Here is a 14,125-nt window from a genome sequence, read left to right as displayed (position 1 = left end):
ATCCAAAGGGACAAAATTCTACGCCGATCATGGGCAGCGCTAACGCGAAAATTTGGCCTTACAAAAATATAAAAATGTCTAATGTTATTATTACAATGTCTATGCTTTGGATTACATAGAAAATTAAGATTTTGCTTCGATAAGTTACTTGCTAAATCTACTTCACATAAAAGTTTGAATATGAATCACAGCTAACTCTATCAACATTAAAAACATATTTTAATTTTTTTCACAACATGTATCTAAGGAATTAAGATATATTAATGATGTAGCATTTAAAGCCGCATAGATAATTTTTGCTAAAAGAATTGGTAATTTATTACGCTCAACATAAAAAGAATTTTGCTTATATATTTTAATATGTAAACTCTACAAAAATCTTCACAGAGAGTTACAACTAACAGGTGGATACAAAAAATAATAGCTTGTAAGACTTTTCTTTCTATTTTCAACTATCACCGTGAAGGTGTACACATCAAAGAAAAAATAATTATAAAATTTGAAGTTTTCATTAAAACGATGGGTACTTTCAAAGATAGTGTGTCTCACATTTCCATTTCATAACTATTAAAAAATTTTAACTTTAAAAATAATGTTCATTTAACTCGAAACTGGTCTATATAAATAATTAACTTATCGATGCATACATCACCGCCAAATAATTAAATACAGCCACTCAATTAGACGGCTAGGCTGTTCTTTGAATGGCTAAGGCCGTTCGTTGAAAGAATTAAGGATAACTCAATGTTCAATGTTTTGGCTGTAACTCAGTAACTTTTTTTAATAAACCCTTGTACCATCATAATTTATACCCCCAGAATGTCAAAGGACCAGGGAATCCAAATTATGAATATTATAATAATTATTTTCACGTTGTTAAATTAATGATAAAAACTAACTAAAAAACACAACTTTTTTATTTAATTTTTGTACAGGTAAACGTCGTTTTACGCCGGAGTTCTGTTCCGAGAGACACCGGCGTAAAATGAGCACAAATATAATGTAAGATATAAGGTTAGGTTCCGCGTCAAAATTCTAAAAACAATCTAACATGTTTAAATAAATCATAAATGTATTTAATTAATACAGTTAGTTTACAAAATAAATAATAATCTCTTAATTTAAACAATGATACTAACTCACCAGTTCATCGGTACTAAATTAAATTCTCACACTTTTTTGAAAAAAGAATCCAATTTTATTTGCTTCGATTGTTGCGTCATTTCTCGCAGAATCATAAACTACAAATATTTTAGTATTCTTTTAATTTTCAATAATACCTTTTTATTTTACATAACAAAACGAAAACTTACTCACTTAAACAATTTCACACTCACAATACTCTACTCGCGTACACGGTAATAGAATAAAATAATGTGTAAAAGTGTGTCTGCTATTAGAATCGCGGCGCCTACTGTCGTCTGGTGTCGGCCGAATCGGGGAATCCCACGCCGGCACCAACCGGCGTAATTGTAAATCGGCGCAAAACGACGTTTACCTGTACTGAGTTATTTCAAAATCATATGAAAAAGAGATTCCGGTGAATTGCTTTATACTTAAGCCATAAGCCTCGATTTTTGCGAGAATCATTTTTTGATTTACATTTGTGTATTGATCTTTGAAATTCAAAGCATAGTACAAGTAAATTTAATAACGCAAAACATATTTCTGGCAGTTTTGGCTGTCAAAAGACACTCTATCGACAGCGGAGAAGACCATCTTTGAAAGTAATATCTACAAATCCTATTGATATTAAATTCTATACACCTATAAGGAATTTTCAACTGAACAGTTTTAGTATTACGAGATCTAACACAAGAGGAACACAAACATAATATTTATATATATAATATACCAAGACAGTTAGTGAAAGTGCAACACACTAGGCAGGCAAAATAAGCATATTATCTAGAATAATTACCACAAAACTCTTACAGATCCTTCGAGATTCTTGCTAAGTGGATATTGGTCTAAGCGCGGCGTCTGCTGATTATTTCAAGTTGTCTATTCTCTACAGTAGTCGCTACATATTCAATACAGACTACATTGGAACCGATTCGTAAAACCCTGAACGAACTGTAGGTTTATTTTAAATATAATAACATCTCATCTGAGACATTGTTTCTATCTATGAAGGTACTGGGTATTGGACAATTGTTTAAAAAGAGTCATTGACACATTTTTGATCATCCGGTTACAAGAAAAGATCCCAGCAGAATGCTCATACAAGGTTTGTCTGTAATTTGAATTATTTGATACCAAAAACACATACGACTTTCTCTAGGAGAAATTTCCCTTTTGTGGCCCAAAACCAAAGCCATTTTCAGGAGAAGTGTACAAGTTTGGATTTTGTCTAAGGGAAGAGACCATTGCAGGAGACTGCTACGAGACATTGCATAGATTTATAATCTATTAAGCGTGTTGTCCAGATGTTTATGTAATAATTTTTATTATAAGTATTCTTTAAAAATACGTATGCTTCTAATTTCCATTACGTTTTATCCCAACTCAACACAGAGCTCTTGGCCTCATAGAGTTAGGGACATGTTATTATGTTTTTTTTGTAACATGTATCTAGACGAATACATAAATAAAAATGTAAATGTCTCTCAGACAAATGTTCGCACATGTATCGTGATATGACGCTTTTTTATTTGACAACTAACAATACATTATTCTGTGATCACATAAGACTGAAGATAAATAAATGAACACATTGACAGATGAAGTTGACTGTTAACAGTATCATACGCGGGGGATAGGCGGGCACATTTTTTATGCACCCGCAGATCTTGGTTCCAATATTTGCTGGCAAACGGGAAATGTTTTATTTTTTCTGAATTTGACGACAGATTTCACCCAATTTGGGTATTACGCGACATAATATTTATTGGGTCAAATCTTGCATAAGATATTGTACTATTTTTTAACCTGGGTAATATCAATTTACGGATCAATCCTAAAAAGATGGCTATAAAATGTAAATTATTCATTTTGAATAATCTACTTTTAATGAATGGTCCAAAGTAGTCTGTATTCAAATCAATATAAAAATACAATTTATCGACATTCATACAATCATTCCCGATGAAAAGTTATGAATAGTTAACATTTTCTGACAATTTTTCACGCATCCAATACATTCTTCAAAATAAATCTGTAGTCAAGCTTTGAAAACTCCAATGTCAAATACCGTTACTGTACTTTTATTTTATGTTATTTTGATTTATTTATGTTTATTTTTGTGCACACAGTGCTAAATTGGTATAATACAATAATATTATTACAAAAAAACATAAACCCAAAACAGCACCAGTTACGTACACGACACAATATTTAATACGATTTCTGAACACGACAACAAAATGTGACGAGAATATGTATAACACGTGACTATTATGTTGGTATCTCCATTGTTGCAAATAAGGAGCGTGGCTTATGGAGTGATGTGTGTAAAATGTGGTGTTTGTTCAAAAGCTCAAAAGAAGAGATATCATTATTGTTCATATTATACGTTTCATTTATGCTTTATTAAGTTAGTTTACAACATCTTAAAGCTGTATGATAAAAGCATAAAAAAATCTTTCAAAATCGCACCATTAATAAAAAAAAACACATTTAAAAGTTTTATAGAACTAAAATATAATTACTTTTCGACCGGCAGATTACGCCTCATGAAATTTAGACTAAACTTACGTACATTGGTATTTATATAAAGACAAACTATCTAAGTAAAATTTGTTCTGACGATTTGTAGATAACGAATTCCATAGGAGAGTTATTAAAGAAAAAACTCGAATTTGTTTGAATCAAACGTGATTATATAACCATGCGTTGTGTCCAGCTCCCGTGTTATCACGTGGTTTACCAGCTGTCTAAAAAGTGCATTTTCTTCACATCTTGTGACTTTTATCAGTACTTTTTTTGCCGCTGGTAAACCACGTGAAAACACGGGACCGGGACACAGCGCATGGTTATTATAATCATGTGTTTACACGGATCCAGGATACAAAGCACAAAAAAAGGAGTGAGGTCCTGTATATGTGCGAACATTGCAATGCGCAATGTGGCTCTCCGTAAAGGCCAATGTTGGCAAAACTGTAATACAAAAATGCCTTATTTAATTATTCAAAATGTCGTCAACGTCTTGCCCGTTACAAAACTGTGATAGTTCAAAATAATAACTGATTACTTCCTAGATAACAGCTATAAACGGGAGGTATCACACCAAATGGTGACTCGGCAAGATGCGGTAATTTCTCCACTATATCCATATTGATTTTGAAAGTATAATTAATTCTTTTAAATCCGTTAATAAAATTTTATCAATGTGATTCCAATTCGTTGTATTATTTCAAAAGCAATAAAATCTGGCACTCAATAATCCGGATACTTTAAGTTTTATTGCATTTTCATATTCATATTCGACGTGTCGTCATAATGTACAGTTGTAATAAATAAATGAAAGGCTAAAGTACAAGAAGAAATTATGGCACGGCTTTCAATTTTCCGAAAAAATACTTTTAATATTAGAAAAAGAACCAGGTATTTTGGACATTGTAATTTTTAAAGCGACAGATATTTGTATTAACAAAGGTAAACTATTAATTCTATATTTCTCACCATCAATTGTTCTTTTACACATTTTACCTAATTTGTAGAAAACTATACACTCACACATTCTAAAAAAAACAGTGAAAAATATAAAAACACATTTATTGAAAACGACAAGAAACTCTGCAAAATAATACTGAACACCAATTGGAAAATAAAATGGCCAAATTTGGAGGCGAAGCTAAATAAATAGTGAGCAAGAAAGAGTATTGTTGTAAATTATTAAGATGTGATTTAGAAATCTCCTTGCTAAAAAAGCAAAACCGAAGACTATTTTCTTTGGTAGTTTAATTGTAAACCAAAATGAAAATGTATTGAACATTGGGAGTTTTGTTGAAGTTGGTTGAATCATACCGTCTGTTGAAAAAGTACCGGAACGTTTGTAATATTTATTATAAAATTTGTACTGAGATGTGAACTTTGTTTGAGACCGTTTGAATTTTGTCGTGGTATTTTTACAGGACCTCGACTCACATGACATCTGAGCATGTTTTTCATTCTTTATTTCAATTCTTAATTTTTAATTACTCTAACAAATTTTCTTCCATTTGTAAATACTCACTAAAAACTACAAACTTTAAAATATCTTTTTTTCACTTAAATTTTAATTTTTAAACAACTTTCATTTATGTTTTTCTTTTTCCTTTTCTTTTTTATACTTTCATAATTAACCTTACATATAATTGCTTTATAATATGGAAACTTCACTGGTCCATTAGAATTAAGTCTAATTGTGTAAAATATTAAACTTTGTAACTGTACTGTATGTTTCCTGAATAAAAGAAAATAAAAATAAAAAAATATCATTAATTGTAGTGCTTTCACACTTATAGATTACGCAGACAGGGTATATTTTAAGCTTATAACCGAGTTACACAGTTTAAACCCGCGCTGTGCCAGCGGGTACCCTGCAAGACATCAGACCCTCCAAATTTAAATAGAACATCGTCACGAATCTTGGCGTCACAATTATCAAGGCCAAACATGTCGCGTTTTAGTAGGAGCATATAGGGTGTAATGATCAGCGCGTTTGCCTACCATGCAAGAGGTCTCGGGTTCGATTCCCGACATGGTTGGTATGAAATATTTACTTAAAAGGGTGTTTTCACCGTAGAATATTTCGTAGTCCCTGGACTGGTACCTGAAGCGTAAGACTGATCCCCTTACCTTCATGTAACAAAATTGATCGAGATGTGCTGCGATCGGTGTACCAATCCAGTGCCCTATGCACCATTAGGTGCGGAAAAGGAATGATGATGATGATTTTTTTTTATAATTTCTTTTTCAAAGTTACGTATGAAAACATTTCTCCAAAATATTCAAATTAATTTTGAGGTTACGATTAATTTTTCTAAATCCATTTCGTATATTTTTTTCAGTATTTGTAGTATGGGATATTTCCGTTTTGTTCAAATGTATAAAGGTACGTAATATTTCAAGACAGCAAGTGTTAAATCCTCCGACTTATACTAATAGGCAAGATTGAGGGGAAACATAAGGCAAACGACGGGAAAAAGACTGCACTGGAATGTGATATATGGAAGAGTGATGATGGACGCTGAAATGCGATCCGAAACGTCGGTAAATAGTACACGACACGCGGTATAATAGCTCGTGAACGGCCGTGAAAATCTAAGAAGTTTAATATGGAAGAGTTGTTCCGGGCAGCGAAGGACAGAGGCCTTGTTAAAAGTGATTGCCAATGAAAACTATATCTTCACATAGGTCAACTATCTAACATCAATATTTTATTATTAAAAACATTAATAACATATCTGCAAATGTATCTCAAAATTGTAAATTTCGGGATTATACCACTCATATAATTAAGAATAGTCCAGAAGGAGCGTAGAATCATATTTAAATACATCGGACTGTGTCCGGAAATCCCCCCACTTTGCACCACTTTCACCACGCGCATGCGTCAAGTCGCCAGATCGCGAAAAATATAATCATAACACAGATGTAAAATAATTATGTATTTTTAAATGGTTCTTTAAAACTTTATTGTACACACGAAAACATTGACTGAACAGCAGAGTAGATAAGTAAAGGGTCTTAATTAAATATATTTTTATGTCATGTTAAATAATGTATGACGAGCAAATTAGCGTAAAAATTTGATTACCTTGGCAACACTAACAAAATGTCCATTTTGTTTTCTTTGACAATCTGACAGATGGAAAAGCAATTTTTTTTTGAGTAATGCATTTGCTACTTACACATGAAATATGATCCCATCATGTTTCTTTTTTATCCCAGCAGTGTTTCTACACTTTAAAACGACACAAAACGGCAAAGTTGAATCCAGATCGGGAGTTGCGCTTCTGTTTGATGCGCGTACGCGGTTCCTGGACTTATCTTAATTCTATGATATCACTTTTGATTCGGGCTAGCGATATGTTGAAAATACTCACTTTTGTGCCGTAAACATTCAAAGTGATTTTTCCCCGAATAGTCAATAGTCATCAATAGATATACTGTTTAACCATAACGTATTAAAATAATAATAGAATTTAGGTACATTAGAGCAAAATATGACTTCATTATTTATAAAATAAAAGAGAGATATATCAAGTCATGAATTCAATGTAGACTTATGTGTCATCATAGTCGTCACACAAGGATTAATGCCTAAACTGCCATTTTAACTGTAAAATGCTCTTCATCTCTGTTGCTAAGATTGATAACTCCCCAGGGCAGTGATGGCGAACCTATGACCCGCGGGTCAGACATGACCCACGCGTTGATTTTCATAACCTAATTTTTTGTATCATAAAAGAAAGTACAGATAATCTTTAATTTAAAAAAAATGAAGTACAGTAAACCCCCCTATAACGTACACTCGTATAAAGTTTTTTCCTATAAAGTTCGAGGCAGTTTTTTTATATAACGGTGGTCCCCCGTATAACGTAGTAGGTCTATGTTCCGTGACCTTGATATACACGTTCAGCGGAACTAACTTTAATGACTCATCGGCTGCTCTGTCCCAGGGATGATTTACTTGGAATAAATTACGATCAACCAAATCGATGCACACTTTTTTTCAATTAAAATTCAACATGTAAAAATGTGTTCTATAATTTATTTACAGTGTGGGCCATTGTTTCACAAATATTTTGTCCCCATCACTTGATTTGACGAGTGAGCTATTATTATTATTAGTGCTAACTAGCACCAACTAGGTATTAACTTCATGAAGTGGTCGTAAACTGTTCTACTACTACCATCACGCCATTTCCCCGTAGGGGTAGGCAGAGCGAATGGACCGCAACACACGTCTATCCTGGCATACATTCCTAGCTTATTCTAAATTCATACATCTTGCCATACATGCCCTTTGGTTCTGTCTGCTTTTGACATGACCAGACTTAAGATTTTGGTTTACCTGATCATGCCACGTCTTCCTTGGTCATCCTCATCTCACGTTGCCGTTCATTTTTGCCATATTTACTTGTTTTACCATTCTTTCGTCGTCCATTCATGCTTCCCAGATACACAATTTCTTCTACTTGCTCGAGACATAAGTTGTTTACATTTATTATGCAGTCAGTAACCTCACTATCACTGTCGTAAACTGTGATATAAAATAATGCATTTTTTTGCAAAGAAAAAATCAACTGCCTGATTATGATCCTAGTACTGCACAATGACAGTTTTGGGGTGCGGTCAACCTTACTCACTTTTAAGTACGTAAGGTAAATACGTACAAATTGCTTAACATATAACATTACACTGAGGCATCCGGACCCGGTATACTTTCGCGCGGTAGATGTCATACGCATTATCCTTCAATGTAGATAATACTTTTTTACAAAAAAAAGTTAAACTGTCACGTTGAACTACCCTGCCTGCAAGTTCCGGGAAGATAACGTAATCCCGCGCGAATCAAGTCCCCCCTATAACGTCTCCCCCGATAATGTTCCCCCCGATAACGTTCCCTTCGATAACGTTGTACATATCTCAATGTTTAAGGGGGGTTTACTGTATATATAAAAATATATATATATATATATATATATCTTATGTCGAATTTATAAAAACATATTACCAAGTGGACATTGGCTAGCTGCTGCACCCGTGTGTGACAGACATGGTCGTAAAACGTTGTTTCGTTATTTGCAAAAGTAAAAATTCTAAAACAAAATGGTCATTTAAACTTTTCGGGGTTCGAACTGTCAGTAGGGTCGCAGTGAGTCACATCTTGCTGGAGGATGTGATTCTATAAAATGCTGCGAACGCCCAGTTGCAGTCCACCGGCAACACTACTAACTAGTCCGACTCGTTAGCGTCCACGTCGCCAACCCCGGGCAATGGGATCTCACTCATAACGGTGTAATCGCAGCAGACACTGAGAGGATGAAAGGCGAGCTTTTGGCGCCTCAAAACCAAAGCCAACCAGCTACGGGAAGGTAACCCCGACAGAAAATCCACCAGAGAAGGCAACGGGAAACCACTCTGGTCATCTTTTCCCAGGAATCACTACGGCGAGTACATCAATAAGCAGTCGTCCTGGCTGCGAAAGGTAAAATTACCGCAGGACAGATACCTATGCTTTCGCTGTAGTGATCGCCAACGTCGGGAGGATCCGGCAAGGCACCAGAAGAAGAAGAGAACATTTTCAACCATCCCCTTCCCCTTCTTATGTGACTTTTTTCTTTAAAAAGGTACGCCATCACTGCCATATGGGGTGAAATTGAGTCCTCGTCGACAGTAATTTGGACAAACTAAAAACATTTTTTGAGTTAGTATATATTTCGCGTTTAATTTTCAAATTCCCGGTACTTTTTCAACATGCGCGCGATTTGGATCAGCTCGCGGAGTCGCCTTAAAGAATAGAAGTCGGGTTAGACCCCGGTCCTTACCTGAAGAGCAGCATCAGACCTTGTATGAAGTTCCTAAAGTTGTTGTGGCGCGTAATGGCCGAGTCGGGTTCCTCCACGTCGATGTTGCCGAACACCTGCTCAACGTCGGGCAAAAATACAAACGGAACAAATAGTCAATACGGAACTACGATCGGTACGCTAACACGGACTAAGTGGAACATTCATTAAGGCATACCCAAACTAAACACTCGTCGGGACGCTAGCATTACCTAGATAATATGTACACAACAAACACTTAGATACGGAAACATAGTGGAGTGATGATGGGTTTGTGTGGGTGTCCGAAGATGGGTGAGGGTTGGCTTTTTTTCTTTTCTTAATCGCTTCAAATCAAACTTTATTTTTTTACCGTGGTGAAATATTGAATAATTAATATTTTTATATTTAAGACCGCCAGCCACTTAAAAAAAATATATATTTGGACCCCTGTATTTAGTAGCCTTACGTGCATGTACAATAAAGTGGGCCGATGATGTATGAGGTTTTTTATTTTTTTCGACATTAAAGTGAAAGGGGTCTAAAAAGTTGCATTTTGGATAACATTGAGCGTAAAAATTATTTGAAAAAAGATTACACAATACTTTTGGCCCTCAACCAAGGTTCCAAGTTTATCACTGTCTGAACATTTTATTAATTATCTATGTTGATAAAATTATTTTTTGGTTAGTAAAGATATAACTTAATCACATTACAAATTCCAACATGTTTTAAAACTACCTAAATGCAAAAAGTTTACACTCCACGGAACTGATTCTGTTGAGCGCCTGACTAATATTGACGAAAACAATGGCTCATTAAACCAATGCTACCTATTTATTACAAAACAAAGTGTAACTCACGCCCTTAGATGCTTATTTAATAAGGTTTAATGCACATTAATACATTTGATTAGGCTGATTTTCTTACTTAAATACGAAATGACAGCCGGTTTACTAAAAAAAATCGACTTTTTCGAAGACTTGAAGCTCTAGTTGAGGGCCATAAGTAGTATCGAATATTTCAAAAAAAAAATTTGCATTCCGAGTAATCCAAAAGGCAACTTTTTAGACCCCTTTTATTTCAACATTCGGAAAAATAAATTTTCGGCCTACCCTAATGTACAAGGCTAAGGTACTCGGAAAAAAACGATTTTTGTTTGTCTTGGAAATGGGATGTTAGATCACTGATTTTGGTTTATTACCTTTGTGAGTCCAATCACCATTGTTGCAAAGTCCAAGAACAATGGCGCGTGATAACTACTTTTAACTACAGTGCGGATATCTGTTAAGGATATTCCATGGCGTTGTAAACTAAAAAATGGGCACCGAAATAACAGATGTTCGATACTCTGTGAAGGAATATCATCGCATGGACAATAGTCATATATAGGTAACTTCTCATAGCTCCGTGTCCCGTAAAAATCCGGATCGTTTCGATAGCACTTTGGGGATGACGCGGAAGTTTGCTGCATCAGCCAGCGTTGGGTTTAGTGCTTTTACCTGTAGAAGAAGCGCAGTAATGATCCTCCCAACGCTGCTGCGTATTTTGTTTTATACAGCGTTTAGCAAAGCTAAGGGGAAAATCTGAGAAGAAAGGTGTCGTTTTTTTACAAGTTGAGGCTTTTGCTCGTTCATCCGCTCTCTCATTTCCTGCAATATCCACCATTAACCGTCAGCCATTAAGTTGATGCGTATATATCTAATGCACAGTGGTTTAAACAAAGAAAACGTAAATTTACGTTAAAAATATTAACTTTGTGGGCAAATATTTTATTTAATTTAAGTAAACATTATCTTTCAACACTAACTGACTTTTTATGTCTACCGGTTTTAAGACATACCCAATTTATTGTCATCGTTCCCTTTCTGCACCTAATGGTGCATAGGGCACTGCATTGGTACACCAACCACAGTTTATCTTGATCGAATTTGTTACATAAAGGTAAGATGATCAGTCTCACGCTTCAGGTACCAGTCCAGGGACTATGAAATATTCAAGTGTGAAAACACCTTTTTAAATAAATATTTCACATCAACCATGTCGGGAATCGAACCCGAGACCTCTTGCATGGCAGGCTAACGCGCTGACCATTACACCACGAGGCACGTACACAATTACGTACCCAAAATATAAAAAAAACGTACTCAAATTAACCAATCGTGTAACATTCAACCTCTTGGCCCCTCCCCTTCCTAACACCCCGCCACACATTCTGCGACATATCGTTAAATATTATTAACAAAATTTTAGCGCATGTTCAGACATGGTGGTGTTTGCATCCCCATTTAACTTGGTAAAATAAACCCAAAGTAGGGAAGAATATGCCGAACACTCCTCTAGTGGAACGGAAGGCCTGTTGACTACTGCCAACAGGCCGGCTTCTCCTGAAGAGTTTTATGTGGTTTCCTTTCCACGTGAGCAAATGCTGAGAAGTTTCTGATTGGCTGACATTAGAATATCCCTACTGATCCCAACAGTTTAGATAAATTAAAAGAACATTTTATTACAGAAAAATCCACTTTTAAAATATAAATCTTGTATATTAAAGGCAAGGTAAATAATAAAGCAACTCACATATAAAAAAAAAATAAAAAAAAAAACCCCATTTAAATCTGCATGTGATTTGTGTATTTTTCTGTAAATACTATGTATACTACAGTGACGGTAAAGGTGAAAGTGTATTTTAGTATTTGCATGTTGTTGTAGTGAGTGTCCTGATGAAGAGACGGGTACGTCTTGAAACCAGTAGACATAAAAAGACGGTATGTGGTTAAATACTAATATTTACTATCATTAAATGTATATGTTCGTCCAGGTGCTTTTTTAAATTCATCAACCGAGAAGGATATTCCATTCCTCCACGACTCTGTTTGTCTGAAAGTTCTTCCAGGGGTCCTATTCTAAATCTTCTCGTGGGGGTGAAGAGCGGATCATTTGTGGATTTTTATTTTCTGGATACACTATGCTTCATATACGGCTACACTGATAGTCAAATGTCAAATTACGTAAAACAAATATGAACATTCGAACACAGATAGTTACATAAAAACTGTGATTTTTAGCATTTCGTGTGCAAAAATTCATTATTGGCCCAAAAGACAGACGTTGAAACATTAAAAAAATTGTGAATTATGCAAAATCAAGAATATTTCAAACGGACGAGAATTAGTAGAATGATTCAATCGAGATCCAATACTGTGAATTGTTAGGACAATTTGCTAGGATAATATTAATGGTGGCAAATCCAACGTAATCCGATATTAAACGATCTGAAAATATTAGAAGTCACCCAACCAGATATATTGTATCGAAAGTATGTTGAAATTAGCGCATGACTATGTTCTACTGAGTGTCACGACATATATTCTACATGATACTTGATGCCTATACAACAATTGTTTATTCTACACATCAATATTAAGGAGGAGAATGGGTTCGGGAGAGTAAAAAGGTACCGTCAGTGAACAGAAGCAAGTTGCAGATGCTCTAATTGTGTACCGCCCGTACCAATATTCAGCACGCACTGAAGCTGTACTCAACCGACACCGATCTTTATACAAGCCTTCCACGCAGCGTTGCTAATGCTAATTTTCCAAATTCCCCAAAAATCTAGATCGAATTACCCAAATGGGGAGAAAACAAAGTCCCAATTCCCCCAAATTCACCACATAATTATCTCAAGAAAGAAAACACAGTTTTGGTAAAATGTATTCATGATAACATGAAATAAACACTGGCTAGAATCGTGAGTGTAGCAAAGGTCTACCATTAATAACTTTGCCATTTGTGCACATAAAATATTACAATATTTTTTAATTCAAGCAAAATAGACAAGGTCAAATCATCCTTGATATTTAGAGGGGACGTTTGTGGGCTCTTAAGAAGAATTTAAACTAATTTTGTTAATAACCTATCTTAGGATTATCTTGCGTTTTTTTATAAACAACTTTTAACAACCATTTATATTTTTTTGCACAAAACCGTTATTAACCGCAAAATACCAAACCCCACAAAATCCCCAATAGGGTTGAGATTCCCCGCAGTTTGGGGAATTCCCCACAAATTGGCAACCTGTATACAAGCTTTCCGCGGCGATTGTGCTGCCATCTGGCGAACAGGCTGCCATTTTGTAAAAACCAAATTAAAGTCAACTGTTTGATGGCCAATAAACGAAACACAAAATTTTGTAAAATGATTTGAAGATTATTTAAGATAATTATTTGGGCTCGGCAAACTGTGTTTCGCTTCTAAGAAAATTTAGGACGAAAATAATATTTTATTTTATCTAAAACAAATTTTGTAAGTGGGCCTGCAAATAAATATCATGGTTCAAATTTGTTGCAACAGAGGGGGAAAACCTCTTTGAGAAGGGGATACGGAAGTCTAGGCATTTACAGGGCTTATGACCTGTCATTGGCTGGTAAGAGTAGCCACTTTACACACCGCGTAGCATTCACCATTCTGCCCATGTTTAAACATCCTAATTTCCTCAACTCTTCCATCTGTTGACTTTTGCGAAGTAAAAGAGCCGAAACCTTTATCATGTGAGTGAGATTCATCCGGCTGAACCAATACCTACTAGGCAACGCCTGAAAATAGTTATCCAATGTTTGTACTTCTTTCACCAGTTAGAAAAAAAAATTGAA

At 35.0% G+C, this 14,125-nt stretch overlaps 1 protein-coding gene across 1 annotated transcript in view; it reads right to left on the bottom strand.

Moving 5' to 3' along the window:
* The window catches only part of LOC148280848 (voltage-dependent calcium channel type A subunit alpha-1-like), a gene marked incomplete at its 3' end in the record, with an annotated part of 161,573 nt that overhangs the window by 19,541 nt on the left and 127,907 nt on the right, over nt 1-14,125 (bottom strand). The window contains exon 28 of the mRNA XM_088227692.1: nt 9,480-9,574. Within this exon, the coding sequence (XP_088083818.1) occupies nt 9,480-9,574 (95 nt within the window). The remainder of the gene's footprint in view (nt 1-9,479; nt 9,575-14,125) is intronic.

The sequence above is a fragment of the Micrasema longulum genome, unplaced genomic scaffold (assembly GCF_059751315.1).
Source record: "Micrasema longulum isolate JH-2025_06_02 unplaced genomic scaffold, ASM5975131v1 h1tg000526l, whole genome shotgun sequence".
Taxonomy (NCBI): Eukaryota; Metazoa; Arthropoda; class Insecta; order Trichoptera; family Brachycentridae; genus Micrasema; species Micrasema longulum.
Note: the sequence above shows the minus strand (reverse complement) of the source record. Positions and strands in the feature narration are given on the sequence as shown.